At 42.5% G+C, this 26,872-nt stretch overlaps 2 protein-coding genes across 2 annotated transcripts in view; one reads left to right on the top strand and one right to left on the bottom strand.

The window, feature by feature from the left end:
* PPM1H (protein phosphatase, Mg2+/Mn2+ dependent 1H) overlaps positions 1-26,000 on the bottom strand; it is a 227,762-nt gene extending 201,762 nt beyond the window's left edge. The window contains exon 1 of the mRNA XM_032493111.1: positions 25,350-26,000. Within this exon, the coding sequence (XP_032349002.1) occupies positions 25,350-25,594 (245 nt within the window). The 5' untranslated portion in view covers positions 25,595-26,000. The remainder of the gene's footprint in view (positions 1-25,349) is intronic.
* A 156-nt stretch (positions 26,001-26,156) lies between these two features.
* Positions 26,157-26,872, top strand: part of LOC102508382 (17-beta-hydroxysteroid dehydrogenase type 6) — a 146,799-nt gene continuing 146,083 nt past the window's right edge. Inside the window, exons 1-2 of the mRNA XM_032493117.1 lie at positions 26,157-26,302; positions 26,487-26,586. The gene's annotated coding sequence lies outside the window, so the exon portion shown is untranslated. The remainder of the gene's footprint in view (positions 26,303-26,486; positions 26,587-26,872) is intronic.

Raw genomic sequence — 26,872 nt, 5'->3', positions numbered from 1 at the left:
TGAAAGGCTGGATAGTCTTTCTACAGCTCTCTTTCCTGCCCCTCCCCCTACCTAAGACATGCACTCTAAATGCTCACGAACGGGAGAAAGTCTAGGAAAAGAATGGTGTTCACTGAGCACCGATGTGCCAGGCGCCCCGCGGGGAGATTTCCATCATCATCTCATTTCATTACCATGAATCTCAGGAGCTGGGTATCATCACCCTAGTTTTATAGATGGAGTAGCCGGAGTTCCAGGGAAATAAGCAAACGGCAATTCTTCAGAGGAACCGAGCGTCCAGGCCTGCAGCCAAAACCTGCACGCTCTTTCATTGTTCTGTGCCCTGTGCGTTCTCTGCCCCACTCTTTATACTGGGGCTGCCTGTCAACAGTGCTTCCTCAGACGAACTGCCAAGTCAAAAACAAAGCACTTTAAATAAGCCCCTGGTCTAATTCTCCCTTGTTTATCCAATGAGTATTTCTCACACAAAGAGCTGTATCACCCCAGCCTGGATCTCAACAGCTCCCTGTGTGACCTGGAAAACGGGAATGCACACCTGTATCACGAAAGGATGGAAATACTCATTCTAAGCTTTCTATCAGCCAGACACAGTGGGACGAGCTCTCCACACCAACCTGCCCATCAGCTTCAGGCCTGGAAACGGGGGCCCGGCAACACCCAGCTTCGAGCAGCTGACAGAGACATACTCCCTCCTTTTCATGACCGTCCTCGAGAGGTGCTCTCTCTATATTCAATCAGAACAGAGGGCAATGGATTTCAAACCAGCCTCTGAAGCTATTAGGACAACATTAATTAAGATCATTTTTTAAAGCTCGAGGCAGAAGAGAAATTAACATTCCATTTATTTTAAAATATAGTGCACAAGTGAAAAGTCAGTGTCAAGGACAAGCAGAGGCCAAGCTGCTCCCTGACTTGCTTACAGTCACAATCATGCATACCTAACAGGTCACCAGGAACTGAGTCCTGTTTATTTTTATTTCATTTTTTTAAAAGCCTATCTGAAAACACAAGAAAAGCCTATTTCTACTAACCAAAAGTTATCGGTTATCTGCATTCTGAATACATACAAGTAGAGGAAAACCACCAAGAATGCCATTTAAGGTTGGGCAGGATCTCCCCACCGCACAAATATGCCAAGGGGCCACGGTGTGCACGACAGCAGGGGCTGCATCCACCTGGAGGAATAGATTTCTCTTTAAAACGCATACACAGGTTCCACAGAGCCAAGAACAGCTGCATTTTTCATGAGGCCCATTTGCAAAATGAAAATGAGGGGTCCCCTGTTTAAAAATTAAAAGAATTTCAAGAAGGCACCGGCAGAGCATTTAACCAAGCACAGGACTCTCCTCTGCGTGCGAGTCGCTCCCTCGTGGAGCAGACCTGTGTCTGGGCTAGTGGCAGCCCTGACCATGCATACAGCACGGAAAAAGAATCACCTGATGGCCTTGCTTTGCTCTTACCTATACTAAACAAGGGTAACTACAAGCAAGACTGAGAACCATCCTCTTTTACTCTCACACTTGAAACAGAAGCCAATTTATTTTAAAAAATGATTTTTGTTCTTAAGCAAACAATGCATCGCTTCTAAGACATAAGAACGAGACAGAACAAAAAACTGAGAGCAATTGCTGAAATAAAAGCCTTCATTTTCAGTAGTGAAAAGCAAATACCACAACATACTAAATTAGTACTGTCAGGGAGTAAAATTTTGCCACCAATGTCTCTGGCATGTGGATTATTTCTGAGCTGAAAACAACCAAGGCCCAAAAGACTCAGGGAAAAACTCTGGTCTTCCCTCTAACTTCCTCTAACTGCACAGAAGGCCTGTTCCTGGAACAGAGCTATCACCAGAGATATCTGCAAAGAATAAGGACTAGGTGTGGTGGGGGACACTCAGAGGTCAGAGTCCACTCTGTGTCCCAGTGTCTCTGCAAGGACCAGCGAACACTTACTTTTCCTTCTTCAGGTCAGTTGCCTTGCTCTGTGTGGACATCCTCCTCTGTCTTTCGCGGAAGGCAGTACTCAAGGGGAGGGCTTCAGCCATTCTGGCCAGTGACTCAGTCTTCCTGGGTCTCTGCCACATATGCATGTTATTAAACTTGTTTGATTTTCTCCTGTTAATCTGTCTCATATCAACTTAATTCTTAGAGCATCCACAAAAGCCTAGAAGTATAGAGAAAATTTCTTCCTCCCCTACAGTAACACAGGGGATAGGTAACCTTGAGAAACTATCCCGGAACATAGGGAAAATGAATAAAGAAACTATAAAAGATAAAGGTTCACATATAAATGAAAGAGACTCTTGGCGTCCACCCCTGGCTTTCTCAGTAAATGATACTTGTTGTTATAATGTCACATTTTCCAAGGATGCATAAATGTATGCATAAATGTATAAGAGAGCCAACAGAGCAAAACTGAGAATAAAAAGTACAATATAAGAAAACAGCTCAGAGGTTAAAAGTCCCAAGAATGAAAATTGGGAGCACTAACAGAAATCAAGGCAAAATTAACGCCAAGCCTTGTAGACTTCCTAAATACCACAAAGAAGATGGTCAACCAGGACAAGTGTCCTTATACTAGGAGACAGAGCAAGGTTTGACACAGACACTAAAGGAGACAATGTGATCCTGGAGGCAGAGATTGGTGTGATGTAACCACAAGCCAAGGAGTGCCAGCAGCACCTGAAGAAGCAGGAAGAGGCAAAGAACGGATTCTCCCCAGAGCCTCGCAAGGGAGTATGGCCCTGCTGACACCTAGATTTCAGGCTTCTGATTCCAGAATGGCAGGAAAAGAAATTTCTCTTTGCTTCCAGCATCCCAGTTTGTGTGTGTGTTTTTTTGTTTGTTTGTTTACAGCAGCCCTACGAAACTAATACATTAGGCACTACCTAACAAAGACTTTCAATGTACAATAAAGCTCCAAGATATGGCTTCTCTGGCTCATAGTCAGCCTGGCAGAGGACACGGGACTGATCCAGCCTCAGCACTGGCGTGCACAACCACCAAGCCAGAGTGGGGGCCGGGAGGGATTTGGATCTGCAGCCCGATGCAGCGGCTCCCAGCCAGCTGGCTTCACAGAGCTGCCCCAGCTATTTCTCCACCTTTACAATAATGCCGCCTTGATTTTAGGCAATTCAATTTCTTTGGAACCAAAGAGGAGTAGTATATGCCACCCCTAAATAAGCCTCTTTGGCATAAGGTTGATCTTGAGCTGGTTATTTTTATGAAATAGCAAACACAAGAGAAAGTCTGAAAGCCTGGTAGAAGTTACCCTTTGTAAGAGACATTTACACGTATGAGGGAAATCTCCATTTGTAAGGGTGCCTCGCTCTCTCAGCACCAGGGAGAAAAGGCTGACTACATCTTTAGAAACTATTATCAATGGAGAAAGCAGCAACTTAAATCTGCATGACAAATCTGCATGTCTGCTGGGCTTTTCCTAGTAACCTCCCCCACGTGTCTCTTCCCCTCCATATCTTCCTTTGCCTTTACTGAAGAAAGTATTCACGGTGATACTTGGACCACTTTGGGAAGTTAATCAGTTTTCCTGGGTATCTTCTATGTATACAGGAGGTGTACATGTGATTAAACTTCTTTTTTACTCCTGCTAATGTGTCTTATTATGGGAGGAGGGGGCAGTGTCTCAGCCAAGAATAGGGTAGAGAGAAAATTATTTCTCCTCCACTGCAGGACCCCTTATATCATTATGGGGAGTTCCGCCTCACTCATGTGCTCAGACTGGGGCTAGAGCAACAAACAAAACAGATGCAGACCTTGCCCTGATGGAGCTTCCAGTAAGAGTGGAGTATATATTAAATAATTACCAAAAAAATATATTTACCATGTTTCTTGTTCCCACATTTGTTTAATCCTCACACGCACCCTATAAATTAGGACTTATCTCTGGCTGAGCGATGTGGAAACTGCCATTAAGGGTCAGCTGGAAGGAGCGGGTTTGGGGTTGGATCTCAGGCCACAGGGAGCCCAGTGCTTTAAGGACAACACCACACTGGTTCCTTGCCTGGCCCCCTTGACTTACTACTGGAAAATGGAGCCACCATTTTCTCACCCGGTTTCTCAGGCCTCAGACTTTGGAATCTTTCTTTTTCTTTCTTTCCTTTTTTTTTTTTTCCCTTAATTAAAATATAGTCAGTTTATAATGTGCCAATTTCTGGTGCACAACTAAATACTTCAGTCATACATATACACACTGTATTCATTTTCATATTCATTTTCATTATAAGTCACTACAAGATATCGAATATAGTTCCCTGTGCTATACAGTAGGACCTTGTTGTTTATCTATTTTATATATATATATATCAGTTAGTATATGCAAATCTCAAACTCCCAATTTATCCCTTCCCAACCCCTTTCCCCCTGGACTCTTTCTTCACTCTTCTTTTTCTCTCCTAACAATATTACAAGCCATAAACTACACTAGTATGCCCAACTTTTAAACCAGACTATGTAAAAATTCTCCTTGTTCTCCCAAGAGGGAACTTTCAACTTAACAAGTTTCTTAACCAAATGTAGCATTCACCATCTCTGGGGCTTGGGGGTTTTTTTTTTTTTTTTGTCTGTTTTTTTGCATAAGATACTATATTCCGAGGAAATGTGTGTGTGACCTTGTACAATTCATTCTCTGACCTTAATTACCTGTGCTGGCTCTTCAAGATTCCCGCCCAGGCATACTGGGGGCCCTCCCTGGGTGCGAGGCTGAGCAGCCTCTGGTTCCTGGCTCCTCTCCAGCTGTATCTTACAGCCCTAGTATTTACTTAACTTTCAGGTCTTTGCGTATAGGATTCCATTTTCAGGGAATCCATCGGCTATTTCCCACACGTCACCACTCATCCTTCAGTCTGAGCTTTGACTCCATGCTCTGCAAGGGCAGGGACCCTGCGTTTCTTCTCTGCTGTGTCCCTATCATGTTCCCTGGTGCAAAGCGGGTGTCTGACCTCAGCGGAACCCACGTCAACTCCTCAACCACAGCTCAGGGTATTAGGAAGTGCTCCCTCCCTGCCCCAACACCCTAAGCCTCCTCCTATAGCAGCACTTATCACTTGATGTTTTAAATGCCGTCTGTCTTCTCTGCTAGATAACGTTCTTGAAGGCCTAGGCTTTATCTCGGTTACAGTTCAACCCCAAAGTCTTCCACAGCATCTGGGAACATCTGTTGACTAACATTATTATATTTTCGAGTAACTCACCTGTTTCCATTTCTCAATAAAAAAGGAAAAGATGACATCTATTTCACAATATTCCTGCCAGCCTTAATGCCACAAAATGCTGATTATATTAAAGGATTCTAATTAGAAATTCAGATAACGTCATGAAACCCACTTTGTAAGCTAGACACCGCATTCATTTATCAGAGAATTATTTTTTTCACAGCACCAACTTACTGCCTAAGATATTAAGAAAATCTAGAATTTGTACATCAACTGTATTTTGATTTAATAAATAAATTAAAGTAAGAAAAAAAGAAAGAAAAATATAAAACCACTCTCCTACCCCAGATGACCATTGACTTTAATTTTCCAAGGAGTGACAAAATTTGCAAAGGTGCATCAGTAAAGATGGGCTCATATTATACCGTGACCACAAAGATTTGTCACAAAATCTGCATGCCCATTTCAGGCTGGCTCCACATCTCTTCATCAGAGAGGACAGAGGCTCCACAGTCTAGAAGGCCCCTGGTGACAAGGAAGGGAAGACGCTGAACAGCCACGTCCCCAGTAGAACTGGAAATAACTAGTGAACACCCTTGGCGAGCACCACAGGAAGTTTGGCAGAAATGTGAACACTCTACAAGAGTAGTTAACTTTCCACCTGTGGCATCCCAAAAGGTAACTAACTCAGAATCAGTACACACACTCAATTTTATTTTGCTTTAATAAAACTAACAAGACAAATGCAAGTTATTCTTCATTATATGGCAATTCACCCAAAAAAAAAAAAAACTGCCATAATGCAATTGAACAATAGAGAACAATCTATGTTCCCAGAAAACCTATACAACAGAATTTTATTAACAGACCAATGTAGCTCTAGAAACTAAAGGCAGATTTGTTCCCCAGCTGTTCACAGGTACTGGCACAGTGAGGCCTCTGCATACCAACTGCCTCCACCTGGCGCTGTCACAAACCATTAGCTCATGAATGATGCATGAGCAAGGAGTACCACCACGTCCTTTACAACGCCTATAATTTGCACTCACATTTCAAACAAATGTAAATTCAGATGCATGCAAAGCATACAATATCAGCAGGCATAGTGAAGGGAGGATCACAGCAGAAGGGACCACGGGAAGCATTCAGAAGAGAGGCAAGGCTAATGATAAATTCAAATTCCAAAGAAAGTCATAGCCAAACTGCTAGAGGGTGAAGAGAACAGAGGCAGGGTCTGGAGAGCCTTGGAACAGAAGTAGTTAAAGATTTCTGAGAGGAGGAGGGAGCACTGTCAGACAATTAGCAAAAGGACCAGAAGGAAGAAGTCTCTAGAAATTAACAGACGAAAGAGTTCACGGCTTAGAGAGTGAGCAGCAACAATGACCACTCTGGTGAGGATGTGAAAGGTGAACAAATTTAAGTGACCACTTGAATCTAAAAAGTCACTGGCGACCTCGGGCAGCGCTGAAGCAGAAGCACCCACAGTTGCTGAACTGCATCCTACTCTCACCCGTCTGTGCACCCACCCCTGCTCTCCTCTCCAGCCCCTCCACTGGCTGCGGACTTCTTTAAGGTTCAGCTCCTGCCTCACCTCCTACAGGAGGCCTTCTCCAATGTCCCCACCCTGGGCTCCATGCTACCCGAGATGCCCTGTGCTGTTCAGCTGGACGGGGTCTGCCACTCGACAACTTGGGGGAAGAGGTCACTCTAATCTTTGTGTCCTTGGCACCCAGAAGAGTTTTTGGCATACTGTAGGCATTCCATATGTGTTTCTGTAAGGAAGGAAATAAAAGGGATACAAAAAGATAGCAACTGTGTGTCCAGTAACTTGAAGGGGTGATATGGACTAGAAGAGGGGATATGCTGCTTGACTCAAGAACAAGGACTTAGCACACCAGTGTCTGAGCAAAGAGAGAGGCAATGGAGAAGACTCAAGATGCTGGGATGAAAAATACGGGGAACGGAAGTCAGGGCACATGTGAGTGTATGTGGCAGGAGGAGGGGTGTTAACACTTCTGGCAGAACATTCCCCCATGTGAGACAGCAGGGAATAAAAGGGATGTTAAGGGGACCCAAGGTGGCCTGGAAGAAGAGCTCGTGCTGAACAGAGAACCAGGAAGGTGGGACGGCGAGTCCCTCTGAAAACACAAAGGGAGGCAGGAATGGGATTGAAAGTTTGAGGGAAAAAGATAAAGTCTGGAAAGGCAACTGTGCAGATGGGTAAGGAATCAATCAGAAATGTGTTGGTAACTGAAGTAACAGAACCTCTTCACTCTTCCCTTAAGTATCCAGTCACTCCCACTCCTGTCAATCCTTCTTTCAACTTCTCCCTAGAATCTATCCTCCCTTTCCAGGCGAGGACTCTTCTGGGTTTTCGAAATTAGCTTCATGCCTAGACCATTATGATTGTGTAACTCTGTATTTCCTTAACTGTGTTCCTCAAAATGTTCATAAGTACACTTACCAACAAAGGCAAGGGAAATGGATTTCTCAGCCAGATAAGGTGAGGAAGCAATATCTACTCTCCTTCAGCTTGGAGTTTCAAATCTCCACAGTGAATGAAAACCTCTAAGAAACCCTGCAAAGAGATCTACCTAACTTTAAGCCAGCATGGGTGCAGGTTTTTTTCTCACGTGGCACCTACTAAATACATAGTGGAATACAGTAAGGAAAACCTATTTTCCCACTGCAGGGTCATCTACAAATGTAGGCTACAAAGTATCACCATGCATCAGTCAGAATAGGCTAGGCTATGCTGTGGTAACAAATATTCCCCAATCTTGATAATTTCACACAAGACATTGATCACCACAGATCTGAACAACTCTACAGGGCATCTGCCCTGCCACAGGGACTCAGTGGACTGAGGCTCTGCCAACCTGTAGCTGAACCATCTGAAACACACAGCCTTCTCATTATTGCATAGGAGAAAGATGATGTTGGAAGGTGTTCCAGCCACAATTAAATGCTTCAGCCTAGAAGTGATATCTGACTTCCGTTCACAACACACTGGCCAGAATTAGTCGTATGGGCTCACCTGGCTAAAACGGGAGACGAGGGTAAGCCTCTCATGTGTCCTGACAAGAAGCGACTCAGAGAAGGGTAAGGGTTCAGTGTCTCCACCACGTACCCAGTCAGCCCCAGTCTGCTGGTTTCACCTCTAGAAGCCCTCTAACAGTCCCTCCTCCTTTCATCATCTCACCACCATACCTCACCTTCACCTCTGCTTCTCTCCTGTGCCTGCCAGTTATTTTTCCCAACTATCTCATCATGTCACCCCCAACACCTGCTTACTAAAAAAAATCCTTTGTGGCTACTCACTGCTTATGGTATAAATGTCCTTATCATGATAAACAAGGACCTTCACACTTTTCATCTCAATCTACCTTTCCAGCCCTGACCCTGGCCTCTGTGGGGTTTTTTTGTTTGTTTTTGTTTTTTTTTTTTAAGATCTGACACTTTCTGGACTAGGTCTTACTTTGATTTTAATTGCAATGAGTCAGAAATCTCAGGGTAAAGAAAAATTGGCCTAGGGTTTCAGTGGCCCTCTAAGGTCCTGTCAATGCAGGCAGTTCCAGCAGTGTCTGCAGCCCCGTGGCTCAGGCAGGACCTTCAGTTCCACAGTCCCATTTTCTAGAATGCACTCTGCTTCCTGGGTGATTCAATCAGGTCTGTTAGGGGCACGGGGGGAGGGTTTGGCACAGACTGTAGCAGAGCTTCTGCAGGACATATCCAGGTGATCCTACCTGCAAATTTGGGAGGATGCCCCCTTCATTATTACCTTTCCTGCAGCAAAAGCTGTGGTCCATAATGAATTCCCCTTAGACCTCCAACCATGACAAATCCCACCAGGTCTAATCTCCCATTTTCCCCTCCACTCCTCCGTACGTAATACAGAGGTACACATCCCAAGAGCAGCCGGGCAGGATTTCTAAACACAGAAGCATCATTCAGACATGATACTTTTTACCATTGTGAAGGAAAGCACAAATCTTGCAGGGTGGTTCCAGAGACCATGCCTGGCAGACGTAAAGAGCAGTCACATTTTTATCAGCACCCACTCTTTGAGTAAGAAAGAAGACTCATGCTACTGCCAGGTGGTTCAGGCTCCGGGTGGAGATTTTCTGAAGATAGATACCTACAAACGGTCAGAAAAGATAATTCTAATTCCCAGAAATAACCACTTTCATACCATCACGCACTTACTCATGCTTTTGTCTCCCCATGTCTCTTCGGTCCAGTATTCATTGCTCCATAGTTAGACCACCGTCAGCTTTGCAAACCCTCTTCCCATTTCCCCAAACCCACCAGAATTAAGTCCCTCGCCCACCCCCCTCTATTTGATCAATTCCTTTGTCACAGGAGCTCACTGTATTATAGTTATACACATACTGTCTCCCCTGCTAACCTGTGAACTTCTTGAAGATAGGAAATATACTTTTTTCAACCTTTAGAGGCTAATATTCAGTGGAGGTTTAATAAATGTTAACTGACTGAAAACTGAATTAACTTAAGGTTTTCTGCCAAGCTAGCTGAAATAATCTAATTTGACTTGCACCAGTATGACTTATTAAAAGTGAGCATTTATTGATCAGATTGTCAGAATTATGTTTATTAAGGAAAATAATCAAATTGTTTATTTTACTAACATAACACAGATCTAAACATCTTCTGTTTTGTTTTGGGGGTCTGTCCCATAACATATTCCAAAAAGCTTGAATGCCATATGATGTGAACTGGAGATAACTCACCCTCCAATTTATAAATGCCTAACCCATCATATTTAAGGAGCAAAACAACTAAATCAGTTTCCTAATAAAACTTCAAAATTAGCTTTACAGATGAGGTAAATCCCTGCTTTGAGATACGGTAAAAATAAATATATCCCAGGAAAGGACGTGTAACTTAAGTTTAAACACTAAGAGAATGTGTTTCTTGTGAGAAAAGCTAGCGGAGCCTACTGTTTTGAATAGTTCCTCTTTAAAGTGGAATAACCCTGCTATAGAAATGGATGCTCAAGCAATTCTGGTAGGAACAAAGATGCTGAAGAGTAAAATAAATCAATCCCCTCAAAGCATCAAAAAGCACCACAGGGAGGAAGCTGAAGCAGGCAGAGACCTAACCACCCATCCCTGGCCACTTGCCCCTCATGACCTTCAGAGAGCAGCCGATTCTAGCAGCCGCTGGTCACTGTGAGCGTATGTCCTACAGTGACATATATTAAGTAGCAAGCTGCCCAGTGCTTTTAAAATATAATTCGACTTAGATGAGTTTCCAAAACCAAATCTCTAACAAGATACCACGTCCTTTACACTCAGGTCAGAGATGCTGACAAGAGTAGTGATACAGTGGCTGCAGGGCCACACAGAAGTACAAGGTATTGATTTAAATTCCATCAAGTGCAGCTGCTTTCCACAGCAATTTAACTGCCAACGTAGAGGACATTAGCTCTGCACCAAGTGACAGCACAGAGCTGAGAGCACTGGCGATGTCCTCAGGCCACCCACCCTCAGGCGGCTTGGGGCTACCCGCAGGGACTAAATTCCACACTGGTTGTAATCTTTTGTTCTGTAAGGATTCATAGGTTTCAATCAATTTCACATTTTTTTTTCAAGTCCTCATACACTATTCAGACACCTACATGCTTGACAGATTATATTTAGGCTATAACTGAATCAGTGCCTTTAAAAAGGACATCCCAGAGTGGAACCCACAGGAGCCAGTTATGGTGGAATCATCACCACCCTAATTTTACCTTGCCTCGCTGATATATGTCCTTCCAGGCAAATACTTCAAATCATAAATTTTCTGGACAGTACAGTAACCGCATTATTACTCTCAAGGAGTTGGGGGGCGGGCATCTAAAAGTTTAGTCCCTTTTAATCCAGGATGGGCTGTTTATTTAAATTTTGTTTGTTTTAGAAGCAGTGTTAGAACCTGTGCTTGGTGCTCACTGGTCGCTGCTGCACAGGATGCAGGGCAGCCTCCAGGCACGAGGCTTAGCCACCATTACACCATCCTGGGTTTACCAGGCTGCTAAATTTAGATGTTTATATCATTAAATCAAATGCAACTAGACTTTCAACTCACTACCACCTTTGCTAAAATGCATATTAGCAACAGACCCTCCAGAGATTTTACTTATGACAAAACAAATAAGGCAAATGAAGTAGTATTCATTTTTATGAACCATATACCAGTATCTTTCAAGTCGGAGAAATGAACAAATCAGTTCACAACTTCTGTTATGCTTCATACTCCCTCAGCACCTCATAGCTGGAAAGGACTCAGTCAATGACTTAACTGTGTAACTGAGAACTGAAAAAGTGAACCAGCTTGCTGAAGCCAAGGCTGGTTAGGAGAGCCAGGATGACCTCAAGCTGCCTCTTCCAGGTACTACTCTTACCCCAGCACCAGGCTACTCAGTCACTCTGTTATGCTTAGGTTTTCACCTTTTCATGAATTTATCTTCCTGACAAGACCATACGTCTCGTACGGTTAAAAGCTCTGTATCTTTTGTCCCTTGGCCCATGTGAAGTGTACAGCAAATCTACGATCATGACACAAAGAAAACCAGTCAAATACTTCTACTAAATAATCCTAGGATTTCCATAAACCTAAAGTGCTCAAAATTTTGCACTTTTAGCCCTAACTCTAGCAAAACTCTGGCCCCTATTGTTTTTGTTTTTCCTATCTATTAAATATGGGTAATACTAACCCCCCTCGATTGTTTAGTGGTCTTCAATAGCCCAAACATGATGACACGCAGGCCCTTTGGAGAAGAAAAAGTATTCTAGCATCTGGAATAAAGACCACAGAGAATGTGGGAAAGCGTGCTCCTGAATTAATACAGACATTCATGTCTCAAGTGGAAGGACTACATTCCACTGTAACTTTTTTAAAGTTGTCTACAGTTTTCCATCTGTAAAATACAGTTCCAAAAATAAGATAGAAAGTTATGCTGATTATTTTCCACACTGGCAGTTCTCAAAGTATGGTCTGGGAACCCCTGGGGATCTCCAAGACCCTTTCAAGGGATGCATGAGGTCAAAGTTATTTTCATCATCATGCTATGATGTTACTTTCCTTTCTGATTCTCATTTCTCGCATGAGGAGGAATAGAGTTTACTCGAGTGCGATAGTACAACAGATGAAACGCAGAAGCACCTAAGAATCCAGCTACCTTCTATTAAGGTAGATTAAAGGTACTTGCAAGTGTAGAGTGATGCCAACTCTTCTAAATTGGGTTTTGTTTGGGGAAAATATGGGTATTTTTCATTTAAAATATTTCCACGTTTATTTTTAACTGAATTTATAAATTTTCAAAAAATTTCTCAGTTTTAATTTCCAACACAGTAAATACAACATATGTACAGGCATACCTTGTTTTATTGTGCTCATTTTATTGTGTTTTACAGATACTTTTTAATTAAAAGTTTGTGGCAACACTACATCAAGCAAATCTATAGGTGCCACTTTTCCAACAGCATTTGTTCACTTCATGTCTCTGTGTCACATTTTGGCAGTTCTCACAATAAATTTTTTTTCATTTTGTTATATTCATTATGGTGATCTGTGGTAAGTGATCTTTGATGTTACTATACCAAAAAGAGAATAACTCAGTGAAGACTCAGATGATGGTTAGCATTTTTTAGCCATAAAATACCTTTTTAACTAAGGTATATACAATTTTTTCATACATAATGCTATTGTACACTCAATGGACTACTTACCATACAGTGTAAACATAACTTTTATATGCACTGGGAAACTAAAAAAATTTATGTGACTCATTTTATTGGTTATATTCACTTTATCATGGTAGTCTGAAACCAAACCCACAGCATCTCTGAGATCTATCTGTGCTGCTGACAAAAACTCTTTAGGGTGGGCTGGAGAATCAACGTCAACAATTTAGGAGGAGAATTTAATGAAATTAAATTTTAATACAGAATTTCTTTATTCTAACTGGCACATATTTCCATGTATGTGATTTTAAATCAGAAGATACTGGGTTGGGGTTGGACAGAGAGGGAAATGAACCAATTACCTCGTGTGACTTTGGGTTTTCATGTTAGAACAAAAGTGCAAGCTTCAGTACAAGTAATCTAATCCATAGGTGAACTAAATCATAGGTTGTGCTCAATTCAATATTTTAGCTTGTGCACAGAGAAAGGATTAATGAGCAGGCACCTTATGAATATACCAATGCTCCCACCACCCTCTCAAAAAAAAAACTACAAAGGAAAGAAAAAGAAGTTTAAAAAAAAGCTGTGCAGGTGAGAGGGCAGAGAAAGGACTGATGACATTTAGAAACTTCAGTGGGTTTCTGGACTCACTAGCCATACAGACAGACTTCCATTCCCAGCCACTCATTAATACATTCCAAGTAATCTACCTCTCCTAGTAGACTCTCCCCCACTGCTTACCTCCAGTTAAGAATCAGAAAGCTAGAAGTATTTTTTCCCTGTTTCCCCACAGGGCAGTCCAGATGCAGAGAATATCATGCAGTGCCTCTAACAGACAGTTACTGACATTCAGACATTTATGTCTGAAATTTGTAAATAGTATGATAACTGCTGTATTCCCAGGTGCTCAGCTCATAATTTGAAATCAGCCTATAGAATAAAGGTGATCTTTTTTTGCTTCATTTGAAATTTTAAAAACTGTATTATGTCCCCACTATTTCAGGTCTATATATTTGAGCATTAATATATATATAGCTCTATATTAATTATTAGAGGAATTAAAATTTATATGATAATGCCCACACCCTCAAAATGATTCAAAGTTAAATAAAAACAAGAGATGTTACCAATTATCTCTCAAATACGTGACAGCCCATGAGTGCCTTTAGCTCTGAAGACAGATTCTTCGGGCAATTCTTCCGAGTAGGGTCTTAAACTAGTCCTTAAGGGTCATTTTTCTAACCCTAATTATTTAATCCTAAATATAAAAAAGAAGCCTGGCTCACCAAAAACATCACTTTGTTAAACTACTTTAAAATAAAGCACACAACTGACATTTCTCAAAACAATGTTCAATGCAAACAGTGATCTTTGCAAACTACTGAATAATGTCACTAGAAACACTGAAGAAGTCCAATTTGAACATTTTTCCCAGAAAAATGTCAGTTTTAAAATTATGGTTTAACAAAAATGTACCTACAAGGATATTCATCTCACAACTGTTTTTAAGAGAAAAAAAAAAGGTTATCACCAAAAAAAGAAAAGTATATTAAAGCCATAAATGGAATATAATGCAGCTATTAAAAATGACAGAGTTCAATATTTATTTACATGGAAAGAAGTCGTTCCACTCTATTTCAAGTAAAAAAAAAAAACTACTAGTCAGTATGTAGAATTATCCGATTTTGTAAACAAATATAAATGTACTTAGAGACACAAATTATCCATTGAAGGCAATTATGAGTGATAGGATTTACACTAATTTTTATGTTTTTCATAGTGCTTATGACAATTTGAAAGTGTCTACAATGACACTTAATCAATTCTGGGACGAGAGAAAAAAGTATATCATTAAAAAAAAAAATGATTCTATGTTCCTGACTGACCAATGCCTTCCTCTTCCTTGGCAGGTTAAAAGACATCTAAAGACATTTTTAAGTTTTTCTCAATCACAGTCAGCAGATAGAAATTGTTGTAAGATAATCTTTGCCCAAGGGTCAAAACTCTGCTAGAAAAAAAATATATATTCTCAGCACGAGTTTAATTAAACTTACAAGCATCAGGCCTCTCAGGCAACTTGCAGTACTTTGCGAGCCAAGAAAATAAAACTATTAAAACGTAGTTTTTCATCAAGGAAAAGGACGTTGGGACTTTACAGTCACGTGCTCTAAGAAGGTGTTACGTGTTCGAATCCCAAACGAAATGATCTTGACATGAAGCTGAGCTGAAAACCCAGGAGTGGTACAAAGGCCAAGCCTCTGGGCAGAGTTCCAACTTGTGGTCCAGGCTCCTTAAGAATCAGGGAAGGTAGCATTAAGAGACTTAAGCTATCTGAAATATTGAAGGGGAAAAAGCTAATGAGAAGGTAGATTGTGGGCAATAAGGATTCATATGCTAACTGAAATGAAAGTGAATCCTTTGAGGTTGGCTTCAGTGTTACCAGTTCAGTGCGATTATCACCACATCCACCTTTCCTACTGATTAGAAAATATTGCATCTGGTCGAAAAATGTTTAAAGAGCAACAATACTTATTTCAGACAGCCTCCTGGACAAAATCTTTCACAAGGGATCCATCCAAGAAAATCAGTACATAAAAGGGTCCAAGATAGCCAGAAGGCTGGGAAGTGGGACCGGGGGGAATCCACAGCGCCACTGGAGACCAGTGACACTCCGTGCTGCCCCGAGGACGGCAAGGCAGGAGGCAGGGCTTCAGGTGGCATGCGAGGTGGGAAAGGGCCAGCGTGGCCAGGTGTCAGCCCTGACCTGATGACCAGGGCCAGAGAGTGAGGAGGAGAGGCAGGCCTCCAACTATGGGCCCCTGCAATTCCCATCTGAGCACCTAGATATTTTTTAAAAATCAACACCAGCTGCTGTAAGTCTGAGTTGCCAGTTCTTCCTTTCTTCCCATTTGCTGCTGCCCTGAGTCACCAGCCCAGCTCTGGACACCTGGTTCTAACAACCGGGCAGCATGGCTCCATTATTAATAATCACAGGGAAAGGAGCCAAGAGGCCATCTAATCAGGCTCTTTGGCTCTATTCTGAACCCTGCTTCACAGGGTAAAAGCTGTTCTAAAAGGCTGAAAAAAATTGCTCGTTTTTTCCCAAGTATGTATTTTACAGTTCATCCTCATAGGCCATTTATTTGCAACAAAATACTATAGTTATTTCCTCTTCTAGATCTAAAAAAAAGAAAGAAAGAAAGAAAAGAAAAGAAAAGAAAAGAAAAGCTCTTTATAGTTCTTTCTATAGTAATACCAGTTTGGTTCCCTCCGTCCCCTGACATCCTCTCATGAGCATACCTCAAAATCTGCTTCCTACTAAACATTTACTTTCTATCTTTTATTTTTGCCAGCTGGGTGTTCTAAACATAACTTGTCAACATTCACCTTTTCAAAAAGGCAAACAATGAGTATTAGTGCACCACAGCCAACCACTTAAATACAGTAATTCAATAACCCACAGCACTTCCATTTGAAAAATCAACTTAGCACTTGAGATTATTTTTTTCTTTCCTATGCTTATATGGAAAAAGTTATCTTGTAGAAGAGGCATCATTTTTCAATAGCTTAAATGTCTGTTTGTCACCTCCCTGAAAGGACAGTATAGTGCTCGAATCACATGTGTCCTCTCAGCTTGGCAAAGAACTGCTCTCTCCACTGGACTCGCAGCCCCGCAATGATGAATAGCACAGCCCAGCCAGCCGGCGAGGCTCCATTAGACCTGACAGTGCAAGACGCCCAGGCACACACGCCCACCACAGCCACTGCAGGAGCCCGCGAGGCCAAGCACCAGCACACGCAAGCCGCTCACTCTGAGTGCTGCTGGCCTCGCTGGCCCCCAAAGTTCACTAACTTGAAACATTCCCATTCAGACTCGATTGTGCTAAAGTAAAAAGCAAGAACTTAGGTAACAGAACTCCCAGAGTAAGTGTTAAAAGGGGCTCGTAAAGCCTGACTCAGGGTTTGAGCCCCCTCACTCAGAATTCCTCAGTGTTTTTCTTCATATCTAAGGAGCTGCTAACAGTAAAACACATGATGTGTTTATGAACTTTAGAACAGCACCACTACATAAAATGTACAGACTGGTTTTAAGATTTCCAGGATTTCCCAAAGCATTAAAAAGGGGGAAAAAAGCAATTTGCAGTTAAGAGAAGATGGCAATTTTGAAAAGGTCTAGACTGTTACCCTTAGGAAATGCACATATACTAAGAAAGTTAATTTTTTTAAGTCTATTATACTCAATAGAACTATTTTTTAAAAGCTTTGCAAAGCTTCCTTTCACACAAAACTTGAAGTGCTAATATGCCTTTATGTAATCTAAAGTCACCTAGAGATTAGTTTATTAGTTTCCTTTGAGTTCATAAAATACATAACATTCTCTTCTGTGGCATTTTGTTTATGAGAATATTTTGTCCCTTTATTAATGAATAACTTCACACAACGAATGGCCAGGTTCAATGATTCAGTGACAGTCACTAGGATCATGGCATTGTGTGACATTCTAAAGTCACTTCGGGTTTCTCTGGGCCTCATTTTCCTCGTATTAAATACATGCTTATATGTAAGTATACATGGCCAGGACGGAATAATCATCCAGAGCTATACAGATGTAAGTTGGTGGCATCATTATTTTCCCTCATAAATAAGCATAAAGGCCACACAGAGAGAAGATACAGGAAAGCATTTAAATTTTACCATCATTTGGAGAAAACCAAGTCAGAACAGCATAACAAAGGAGGCACAATGGATGCACATTCCACACCAGAAAAAGGGCAATTAAGCAGGTACTTTAATTTCCCTCAGCCCCCAAGTGGACAACATGTGCTTCAGAAGTAAGATGAACACAGCACAATGGTCTTTATTCTTCATAAGCACTTTTCAGGCAACACATTCTGAAGTCTTCACTAAACAGAATGCTCCTCAGATACCATTCACCTGACTGGCCACCAGCGGGAAAGAGGAGTGAGTCATGCTTTAAATAAATTTCCTACTGATTTCACTGAAGGGGACCAAAGAGCTGTGTCATCTGTTTCTACTTTTCAGTTTGACCCCATGCAAAGTTCTCAGCTACACGAATGCTAAGTTACAGGAAGCGAATGGCCTGAGTGAGCGCCTGCAGAGTGCCAATGTTGCAAAAGTTCAATCTAATGTGCCCCCCACCCACATGGATGGGAACCCAATGGTCTGGTGCTTTCCTCAACTGAGAAAGTCAAAACCTAATTTTAATTTACTGAGGAAAATAACAATCACATAAATCAAAGCCATTGGACTAAAGGAAATATCCACTTAAAAATAACAAGAATGTGTTGATGGATAGGCAAATGATTAAGCAAATAAAGCAAAATGGGAACTTTAGAATCTAGACAGTGGGCATGTGGGCGCTAAATGTCTAATGGTTTCAACTTTTCTGGATGTCTGAAAATTTTCATAATAAAGTGCTGGGGAAAAATAATGCAAAATTGTAATCATAATTAAGGAAACAGCAAGCCCCACTGGGAAAAACCTCAGCCTGGAAAGAAAGACACTGGCCTAACCCCAGGAACTCACAGAGTTTAAAACTGGAAAGTGTCTTGGGAATCCTCCAGGACAGGTAAAAATATATGGTTTTGAGTTTGTGAAAAATTAGAAAAATAGGAGCATAGCATTTTGAAAAAATTAAAAACTGTTTATGGTTTTTTTTTGTTTTGTTTTTTTTGCTGAGATTATATGCCTCTACACTTCTGGTTTTGAAATATCCCTTATCTCATGAAATGTTGGTGATAGCAGATAATAAATTTGGTTTTTTTATGTCCCCACTTAGCAGTCAAATCTGATCACCCTTGATATCTGATCAGTTTCCTCATCTCCTACCTTTGATGTACAACTCCTTGACCTACTTTCAGCAAAATCCCCCTACCTTTGATGTTTCCTCACAGTAATTTTCCATCCACTGAGCTTATCACTCTGCTTTTCGGCTATAAATTTCCAGCTGTCTTTACTGTACTTGGAGTTGAGTCCGATCTCCCTCCCCTATTACAGGGCCCCTACTGCAACAGTCTTGAATAAAGTCTTTCTGACCATTTTAACAAGTGTCAGGATAGCTTTTTCTTTACTCATGTCTTTATACAGGTACTATAAAGCTCTTGGAACCTTCAGGTACAGAGAAGTTGGCAGCTAGTCACAATGCTTGCTGAAAAGAACAATTTGCTTCCCTAGTGTTCCTTAAATGGCTCCAAATACTAAAATTTGAAATTGCCCAGAAGCATTAAGACATTAAAAACAAAACAAACAACTTCCCACACCCTCCAGTGTTGGTCTCTTGTAATCTTATGAGTCCATGATTTTATTTTAACTTAATTTCAGAGAATGACACTAAAGGGGTAAAAACTATGCCATAAAGTTTTCTTGAGGGTGCCAGCTGTGTCTTACATTATGCACCCAGCATAGGAATGCAATGATTTCATTGACTGAATGAGAGTAATGGAAGCAGATGAATGTTGTTTATTTCCTGAGACAGAATGGCATAAATTCAATCCTCTGTTCAAATTAGCCAAATAAGAGAAAATTACAAAATATAAACATTATTTAAAAAATTAATTTTTAAATTAGCATATTAAAAAAGTTTAAATGCCAAGAACAGTCCCATTTACAACTACATCAAAAAGATATCTTTTACAATATCTAGTAATAATTTAAACCAAGGAAGTGAAAAGACCGGCACACTGAAAACTGTAAGACACTGATGAAGCTGAAGACACAAGTAAACAAAACATATTCTATGATCATGAGTTGAAAGAATATCATTAAAATGCCCATACTACCCAAAGCAATCTACAGATTCAATGCAATCCCTTTCAAACTTACAATGGTATCTTTCACAGAAATAGATCAAATAATTCTAAAATTTGTATGGAACCACAAAAGACCTCAAGATAGCCAAAGCAACCTTGAGCAAGAAGAACAAAGCTGGAAACATCACACTTCCTGATTTAAAACTGTATTACAAAGTAATAGTCCAAACAGTATGGTACTGGCATGAAAACAAACACATAAATTAATGGAACAGAACCGAGTCCAGAAATAAACACACACCTATGTGGTAAATTAATTTATAACAAAGGAGCCAAGAATATACAAGGGAGAAAGGTCAGCCTCTTCAACTGGCAGTGTTGGGGAAAACGGACAGCACATGCAAAAGAAAAACTGGATTGCTACTTACATCGTACATGAAATTAATTCAAAACGGAATAGACTTGAACATAAGACCTGAACACATAAAACTCCTACAAAGAAAACACAGGCAGTAAGCTCCTTGACAGTCTTGAATTTTTTGGATTTAACACCAAAAGCAAAGGCAACAAAAGCAAAAATAAACATGTGGGACACATCAAACCAAAAATCTTCTGCACAGCAAAAGAAACTATCAACAAAAGGAAAAGGCAACCTACTGAATGAGAGAAAATATTTGCAAATCACATGTTGATAAAGGGTTTATATTCAAAATATATAAAGAACCCATACAACTCAATAGCAAAAAAACAAACCATCTGACTTTTAAAATGGGCAGAAGATACGAACAGACGTAGAGATGGCCAGCAGGTACGTGAAAAGGTGTTCAATATCACTAATATTAGGGAAATGCAAATAAAAATCACAATAAAATATAATATAGTGGCTACAGTTAATAATACTGTATTGTATATTTAAAAGTTGCTAAGACTAACAGTTATCACTCCTCCCCCCCCCAAAAAATTGTAACTGTGTGTTAATGGGTGTCAACTATACTTATCATGGTGATTACTTCACAATATATGCATATATCAAGTCATTATGTTGGACACCTGAAACTAATATGTTCTATGTCGATTATACCTCAATTTTAAAAATTATCTTCAATAATCATTTTTAGAAAACAATTCTAGTATGCAGTCAGTTTTAAGTTATCAGTTGGTATTGTAACCACAATAAGGAAGCGCCATGTGGTGAGGCAATATCACAGGGGTCCATACAACAGGGGCTGAAACGCTAGTCTTTGAAGGAAGCTGATCTATTTTCCACAGAAAAGGGACAGCCCAGGAGCTCCACCCCACAGGGGATGACTTCATTATAATGTTAAATCTGAAAAAATAAAGGAGAGCATAGCCACTTGCTTTAAAATAAGAAATTAGTACCTTCTGCAGGTTACCAGAACAGTAGATGAAATATTTTAGGCTACTCTGGACTCATCTACAAATAAGTGATTTGGAGAACTCTGTTAAATGAAACCTCCCACACTACACCCCACCCATTTCTTTTCATTGTATTCCACAAGAAGTGGAGAACCTCGAGGTTCTTCAGTTGCAAAAGTCAAACAGAAGTCCCCAGGCAGGAGCTCTGCAAATAGGTGTAAAAGGGGTGGGTGTGCTAGAGGAGATTAAAAGGGAGGAAAGAGGGAAAAAAAAAAAGGCCAGGGGATTTCTGCATTTGAGGCAAGAGAGAAACAGTGGTTTTTCTGTCATCACCACTATACAGCCAACAAATGTGATTTATTGGTAATAGCTAATTAGGGCCAATGACGGGGGGGGGGGGGATGAAATAGCCTAGAGTTTCCAAAATAAATCCAAATATTTGTGGGCTGTTTGCTGGATTTAAATATGGTTATTTCATCAAAATTTTCACAATTTTGAACTTTGTGAGACAGAAAGAACTTATATAATACTTTTAACATAAATTCTCAGAACAGCTTTTTTTAAATATCCATGTCTGGGACACATAAGAAAAGTAGTAGGAAAAAAATTGCTTTGTTACAGCTATAACCTAAGTAAAATGATGCTATAATTATTATTTATTCTTTCTGTCCAAGCAAAGAAATTTATCACTGATAAAACTTGAATATAGTGCTGTCACACACAGAGCACCGCACATTCTCTGGCATCATCTATTGTTGTCGTTTCAGGCACAAAATCCACATCCCCTAGTATCTCTAAGTCCAACTGACCACCAGTGGGAGAGAGGTTGGGCAAACAGGTAAAGAAGAAGAAAGGTCAAAATATGTTCATAACCATTAAAAACTGGATGGACCTCCAGGTCCCTGAAGCACTTGAGTAGTATTTAAACTTGTGGACAAAGAAAGGAAGTCGCTGACCTGTGGGGTCTCTGGGCCAGACTACTACTTCCTGTCGGCTCTCTCCCAGCTAGTCTAACAGGCTAAGTCAGTGATTTCAACACCAAACTAAAAAATAAAACTTGCTAATCCATGTTGTTGGAAAGATGTCATCTGTAACTGCAATGCTTTACAACCTAGCACATAGCCCTGAATCAAATGGCGAAACTTCAGCCACAATAGGAGCCAAGAAATTCCACCAAGCACTATGCCAATAATATTGAATTAATAAATGAGGGTCTTCCGTTTCTCTATCCCCAAATCTTACAAGGATCATTCAAGCTAATTCTCTAGTTCTATAACTATGAGTATCTCTTTTTGAAAGGAATTAACAATAAGTAAGAAAACTCTCTAACTCCTCCATCAAGTGATGCCAATTCTTCCTCCCAGGAAGGCTTAGAGAGTAGCTCACTTTCTAGAAAGGTAAGCAAACCATGTCTGACTCAGTCCTTGACTCACTAGCACCCCTCTCATCCCCACTCTGAGGAACCTACCTGCCAAGTCTAGCCCTCTCAGGTACCTTGTAGAACAAAGAGAATTCCTCCTCCCAGTAGGTCCTGGGCAGTCGCGGTCTCTGACCAGAACCACAATTCCTACTTGTCTTTCTCTCCCCTTTCCTACTTCAGCCATTTTGATCATTCAGGATGTATTTTTTCAGGAAGATAAATGACAGTTCAAGGTTTGGGGAAGTGGTACCACATCTCACAGAGGGAAGTGGCAAGAGAATGTTAGTGGTTAATCCTGGGTACAGATGGATGAGCCAGAGTTTGACACACTGTAAGGAGGTAGTCTGGTGGTGTGGGCTCTCGAGTCAGACTGCTCAGGCTCAAACACAGGCCCTGCTAAGGTGGTACGACTCTGGACAAGTTGCTTAACTATTCAGTGCCTCTGTATCCTCATCTATAAAACGGAAATGTTAGTGCCTACCTAATAGGGTTCGTTGTGAGAATCAAATGATATGATACAAATCTGGAAACGGTGTGAGCACTAAACAGTTAGCACTATGTTAGCTATTTTGAGTACCAGGTATACATTCTGAAAGAATAAGGTAATTCTGTAAGTACTGACTTGGAATAAAGTCTGTGACAGTGTTTTGTCAAAATGCTACAGAAAAACATGGTTAGTCTCAATCTATTTGGGGAAGAAAAAAAAGAAAGGCATGATACATATTTATAGGTGCATCCAAGTTAAGTCTAGAAAGGCAGGTACACCACTCAAACACTGAACTGTCACGTGGCCCAGGGGCGTGGGGAGGGGGAGGGGCTGCACTTACATTTGTACACAAGTCTTTGCTTGAATTCACAAGTATGTACTACTTTTATAACTAGCTTTAAAAATTGAACATTTTACAGTGGTCTTTCTAACCTTCAAATTGAATTTCTCATCCCGGTCTAGGAAAAGACAAGCTTCTTAGACACAAGGAAACTGAGGTCCCGCTAAGAGCAGGTAGAGCTCTCCCAGCAGCACTCCTCCCCAACATGACTCATCTCAGATCCCCTTATATTCTTTACAGCCCCTGGCACATCACGTGCCTGCTGAGAATCCCAACATTTTTAAATTGGTTGTTGTTTCCCCTTTCCTTTCCTTCCTGCTGTCTGAGGTACTCCTTTAAGTAGCTTCCACATTCCATGTTTTAGCATTTTTCTTCCTCTTTCACCACTTGCCTGCCTGTCTCTCGGCCTCTCAGACAGGTGCCCTTGCCCTGGGGAACGCACTGGAGTGACAATGGGCCTTACACATTCAGGTTTTTGACAGACACAAGGGCCTCCATCTTCACAACTGCAGGACTCGGTATTCCTCCCACGTGCTTTTTGCCTCGCAAAGGATCCAAATGTGCTTTTAAACAAGGTAGGGTTTGGGGGCTTTTTTATGTTTGCCTGTTGCTTTATTGCAGTCAAGAAACAATACTTGGTGTTTTGGCAGGCGCTTTTCGCTCCCACGGGTGTTTCTTTTTGCTTTGGCTTTCTCCTGAAAGGTACCCTGCTATTTTGTACCTCCCTACCCTCAACGTTCTCCACCATGCTTGTCCTTTATTACGTGTTAATTTTTATTGTTTTGGCATCCAACACTCTCACTCGTTTCCTATCTTTCACACTCCAGTCATCTATTCCCATTTAAACACATTTTCTATTTCTGCCCATGGAGAAACGGCTGTATAATGAATGAGGAAGGAAAAGAGAATTTGAGATCCTAGAAGAGAGTCTCCCAAGCTATTTCTCGCCCCGGAACCCGGAGCTTCGGGAACCATGCCTTCTTGGGGGTATCGGGGCCACCAGAACCGGGTCAGCATCAAAGCGCCCAGGCGTCGGGAGAGCTGATTGGTTCCCCAATGAACCAATCAGAGAGCGAGGCTGTGCACTGGTAGGGGAGGGCTAGGATTACAGAGCGGATGGAGTTGAAGGAAAAGGGTCAGGTGTGCCAGGCACCAAGGTTTAGCGTGCACTTCTGCACCCACAGGGTTATTATTAACCCCGCAACTCTGGTTTCCTAAAGTCTACCTTTAGAGTTCCCAGTAACGCCGAATAGGAAAAGAAACATTATTTATCCTATCATTCATAAGATGGTCATTAGTAGTCAATGGAAGAGGAACCGTAGAGTTGGAGGAAGGCCATTAAAATCCTCCCTCTCTCCTTTCCCAGTTCCATTCCAGGTCCTCAACCTAACTCAATCGGTTCTTGAAATAGTAAAGCACTCCAACTCTCGCTTAATCACCAAAGCTGATTACCAAAACGCTATCATTAGACACCTGGAATAAGTTTCTCTCTCCCCAAGGACTGGGGGGAATAGTATTGGCATATACCAAAGGCGCAGGGTTTTACTACCTGCTAAAGGAGAAATGAACGAGCCCTTAGGCTTAAGTCAGAGAAACAGACCTCCTGAACTGTGCAACCACGGCCACTTCCAGGGCTCGGACACCCACCCCCGACTCCCCGGGCGCAGCGACAGTTCCTCCAAGCTCTACCCAACAAACTTCACGCGGAGGCACAAAGATTTTGGGGGGATGGGCACACAGATATCAGATTTCCCTGCAGTGTTTCAAACTTCAGCAGAGGAGTTCCACGCACTTTCTTCCAAGTGTCACAACCCCCAGATTCACAGCCGCGTCTAGCCTTAGCTTTCCCACGGTCCAGCACTGCCACCCACCCATCTACCAACCAAACCCGGGCTGGAGATGCCGCGTCCTTGGGGTTGGGGGAAGGGGGTGTCGGAGAAGAGAGAAATGGCCAGTATAAGAAGTGCTCGCCGAGGCCTGGACGCCGGCAGCCAGCGGAAGGCCCTGGGGCCGAGGAACAGGGAGAGAGGAGGGATGGAACCGTGCGGGGAAGGGCTGAGGGAAGAGCAGGGGCGCCGCCGGTGTCGCTGCACTCACTCTGCGTAGCCAGTGGCCCAGGGCAGCCGCCGCGTCTCCTTGAGGATGAGGATGGGGCGGGCGATGTGGTCGGCGCTGCACTCCACCTCGTCCTGAGACAGCCCCAGGAACTCGGGTCGCCCGTAGGGAAAGCGGAGGGGCAGGTCCGAGCCTCCACAGCCACCGCCGCTGTGCTCGGAGCCTGAGCTGCCAGCCATGATGCCGCCCATGAAATTGGCCACGGCAGACTTCACTCGGGTGAGCATATTACTCCGGAGCCCGACAGCAGCGGTGCGACCAGGGGGCGGCGGCGGGGGCCCGGCGAGGCGCAGCGCGGGGCATGCAGGCTGCGGCGGGCGCCGGGCGCACGGGCAACCGGGCCGCTGGGCGCGCCGCGCGGTTCCCAGAGCCTAGTGCTGCAGGGGGCCGAGCCCCGGCCTCCCGCGCTCCGCGCCGCCGCCGCCGCCGCCGCCTCCCCCCGCTACACTTCCGCAACCCAGCGGCATGGAGCGGGCCGGCCGCGCCGGTGGAGATGCTGCGCGCTCCGGGAGCGACTGGGCGGCCGCAGCGCCAGCAGGTCTCTTCCCCGCCCGCTGCGCTCGACTCCTGCGTGAGCGGAACTGAGCCCACCCGGCGAGCCCGCGGAGCCGGCGCGGCTGCTGCCAGGGCTACCGCCGCCGTGGAGTCATGTGATAATCCGGCTGCAAGGGCTCCAGCGACTGCTGGGGCCGTAGCTCGGCCCCTCCCCTGCCGGCGGAGCGAGGCTCACAGCCGGACGGTGACCTCCTCGGTGAGGGGGAGCTAGGCCGGGTCGGTACCTGACGGAGGAGATGGGGGCGCTGTGAGCTGGTCGCGGTACAGGTGTTAGCGGCGGTCACGTGGAGCCGGGCCGCCGGGAAAAGCCAGTTGAGGGATCCGCTCGCGGAGGAATGCTGCCTACGCCTTCGGGAAAGGAAACTTCGAGAGCTGGAGGGGTAAGAGGAGACAGGTGGAAACCCTGTGGACGGCCTCAAGGCCTGCAGTGGAAGGAGAAACACCTGGTGTGAGAGACTAAGGAGCTTTAAAAAAAAAAAAAAAAAACACCCACTTTGGTTGCACAAAAATCATTAAAAGTTTTCCCCTAGGTATGTCTAGAATTACTTTTCTTTTTCTTTTCAGTACTACCACACGCATTATTATCTGCGGAGCAAAACTTATTTCGAACCCCAGAATAAAAACTTAATCGCGAAGAAAACAAAAGAGCTCTAAGGAATTGAAAGTAAGCACTATTTCACCTAGTTAATTAACTGCTTGCTAGATTGATAACAAGCATTTTCCTCCAACATAGCAACAAAACCAAAGTATATTTTCAAAGCTGAGGCTGTTTGCTGTTGATAACACTTAATACAGCCTTGTCTTAATTTGAAATATTGTTGTGAAATTACCTAAGGGCACTTTAAAACTAAAGGAATTTAAATAGAGCTAAGCAACTCAAATGCTAAAGTAAAAATGATATGTTTGGAACAGTAAAATTTTGTGGTAATCTTATATTAAAACAAAATGCG

Source organism: Camelus ferus, chromosome 12, assembly GCF_009834535.1.
Source record: "Camelus ferus isolate YT-003-E chromosome 12, BCGSAC_Cfer_1.0, whole genome shotgun sequence".
Classification (NCBI taxonomy): domain Eukaryota; kingdom Metazoa; phylum Chordata; class Mammalia; order Artiodactyla; family Camelidae; genus Camelus; species Camelus ferus.
This window is presented reverse-complemented; position numbering and strand designations above follow the sequence as displayed.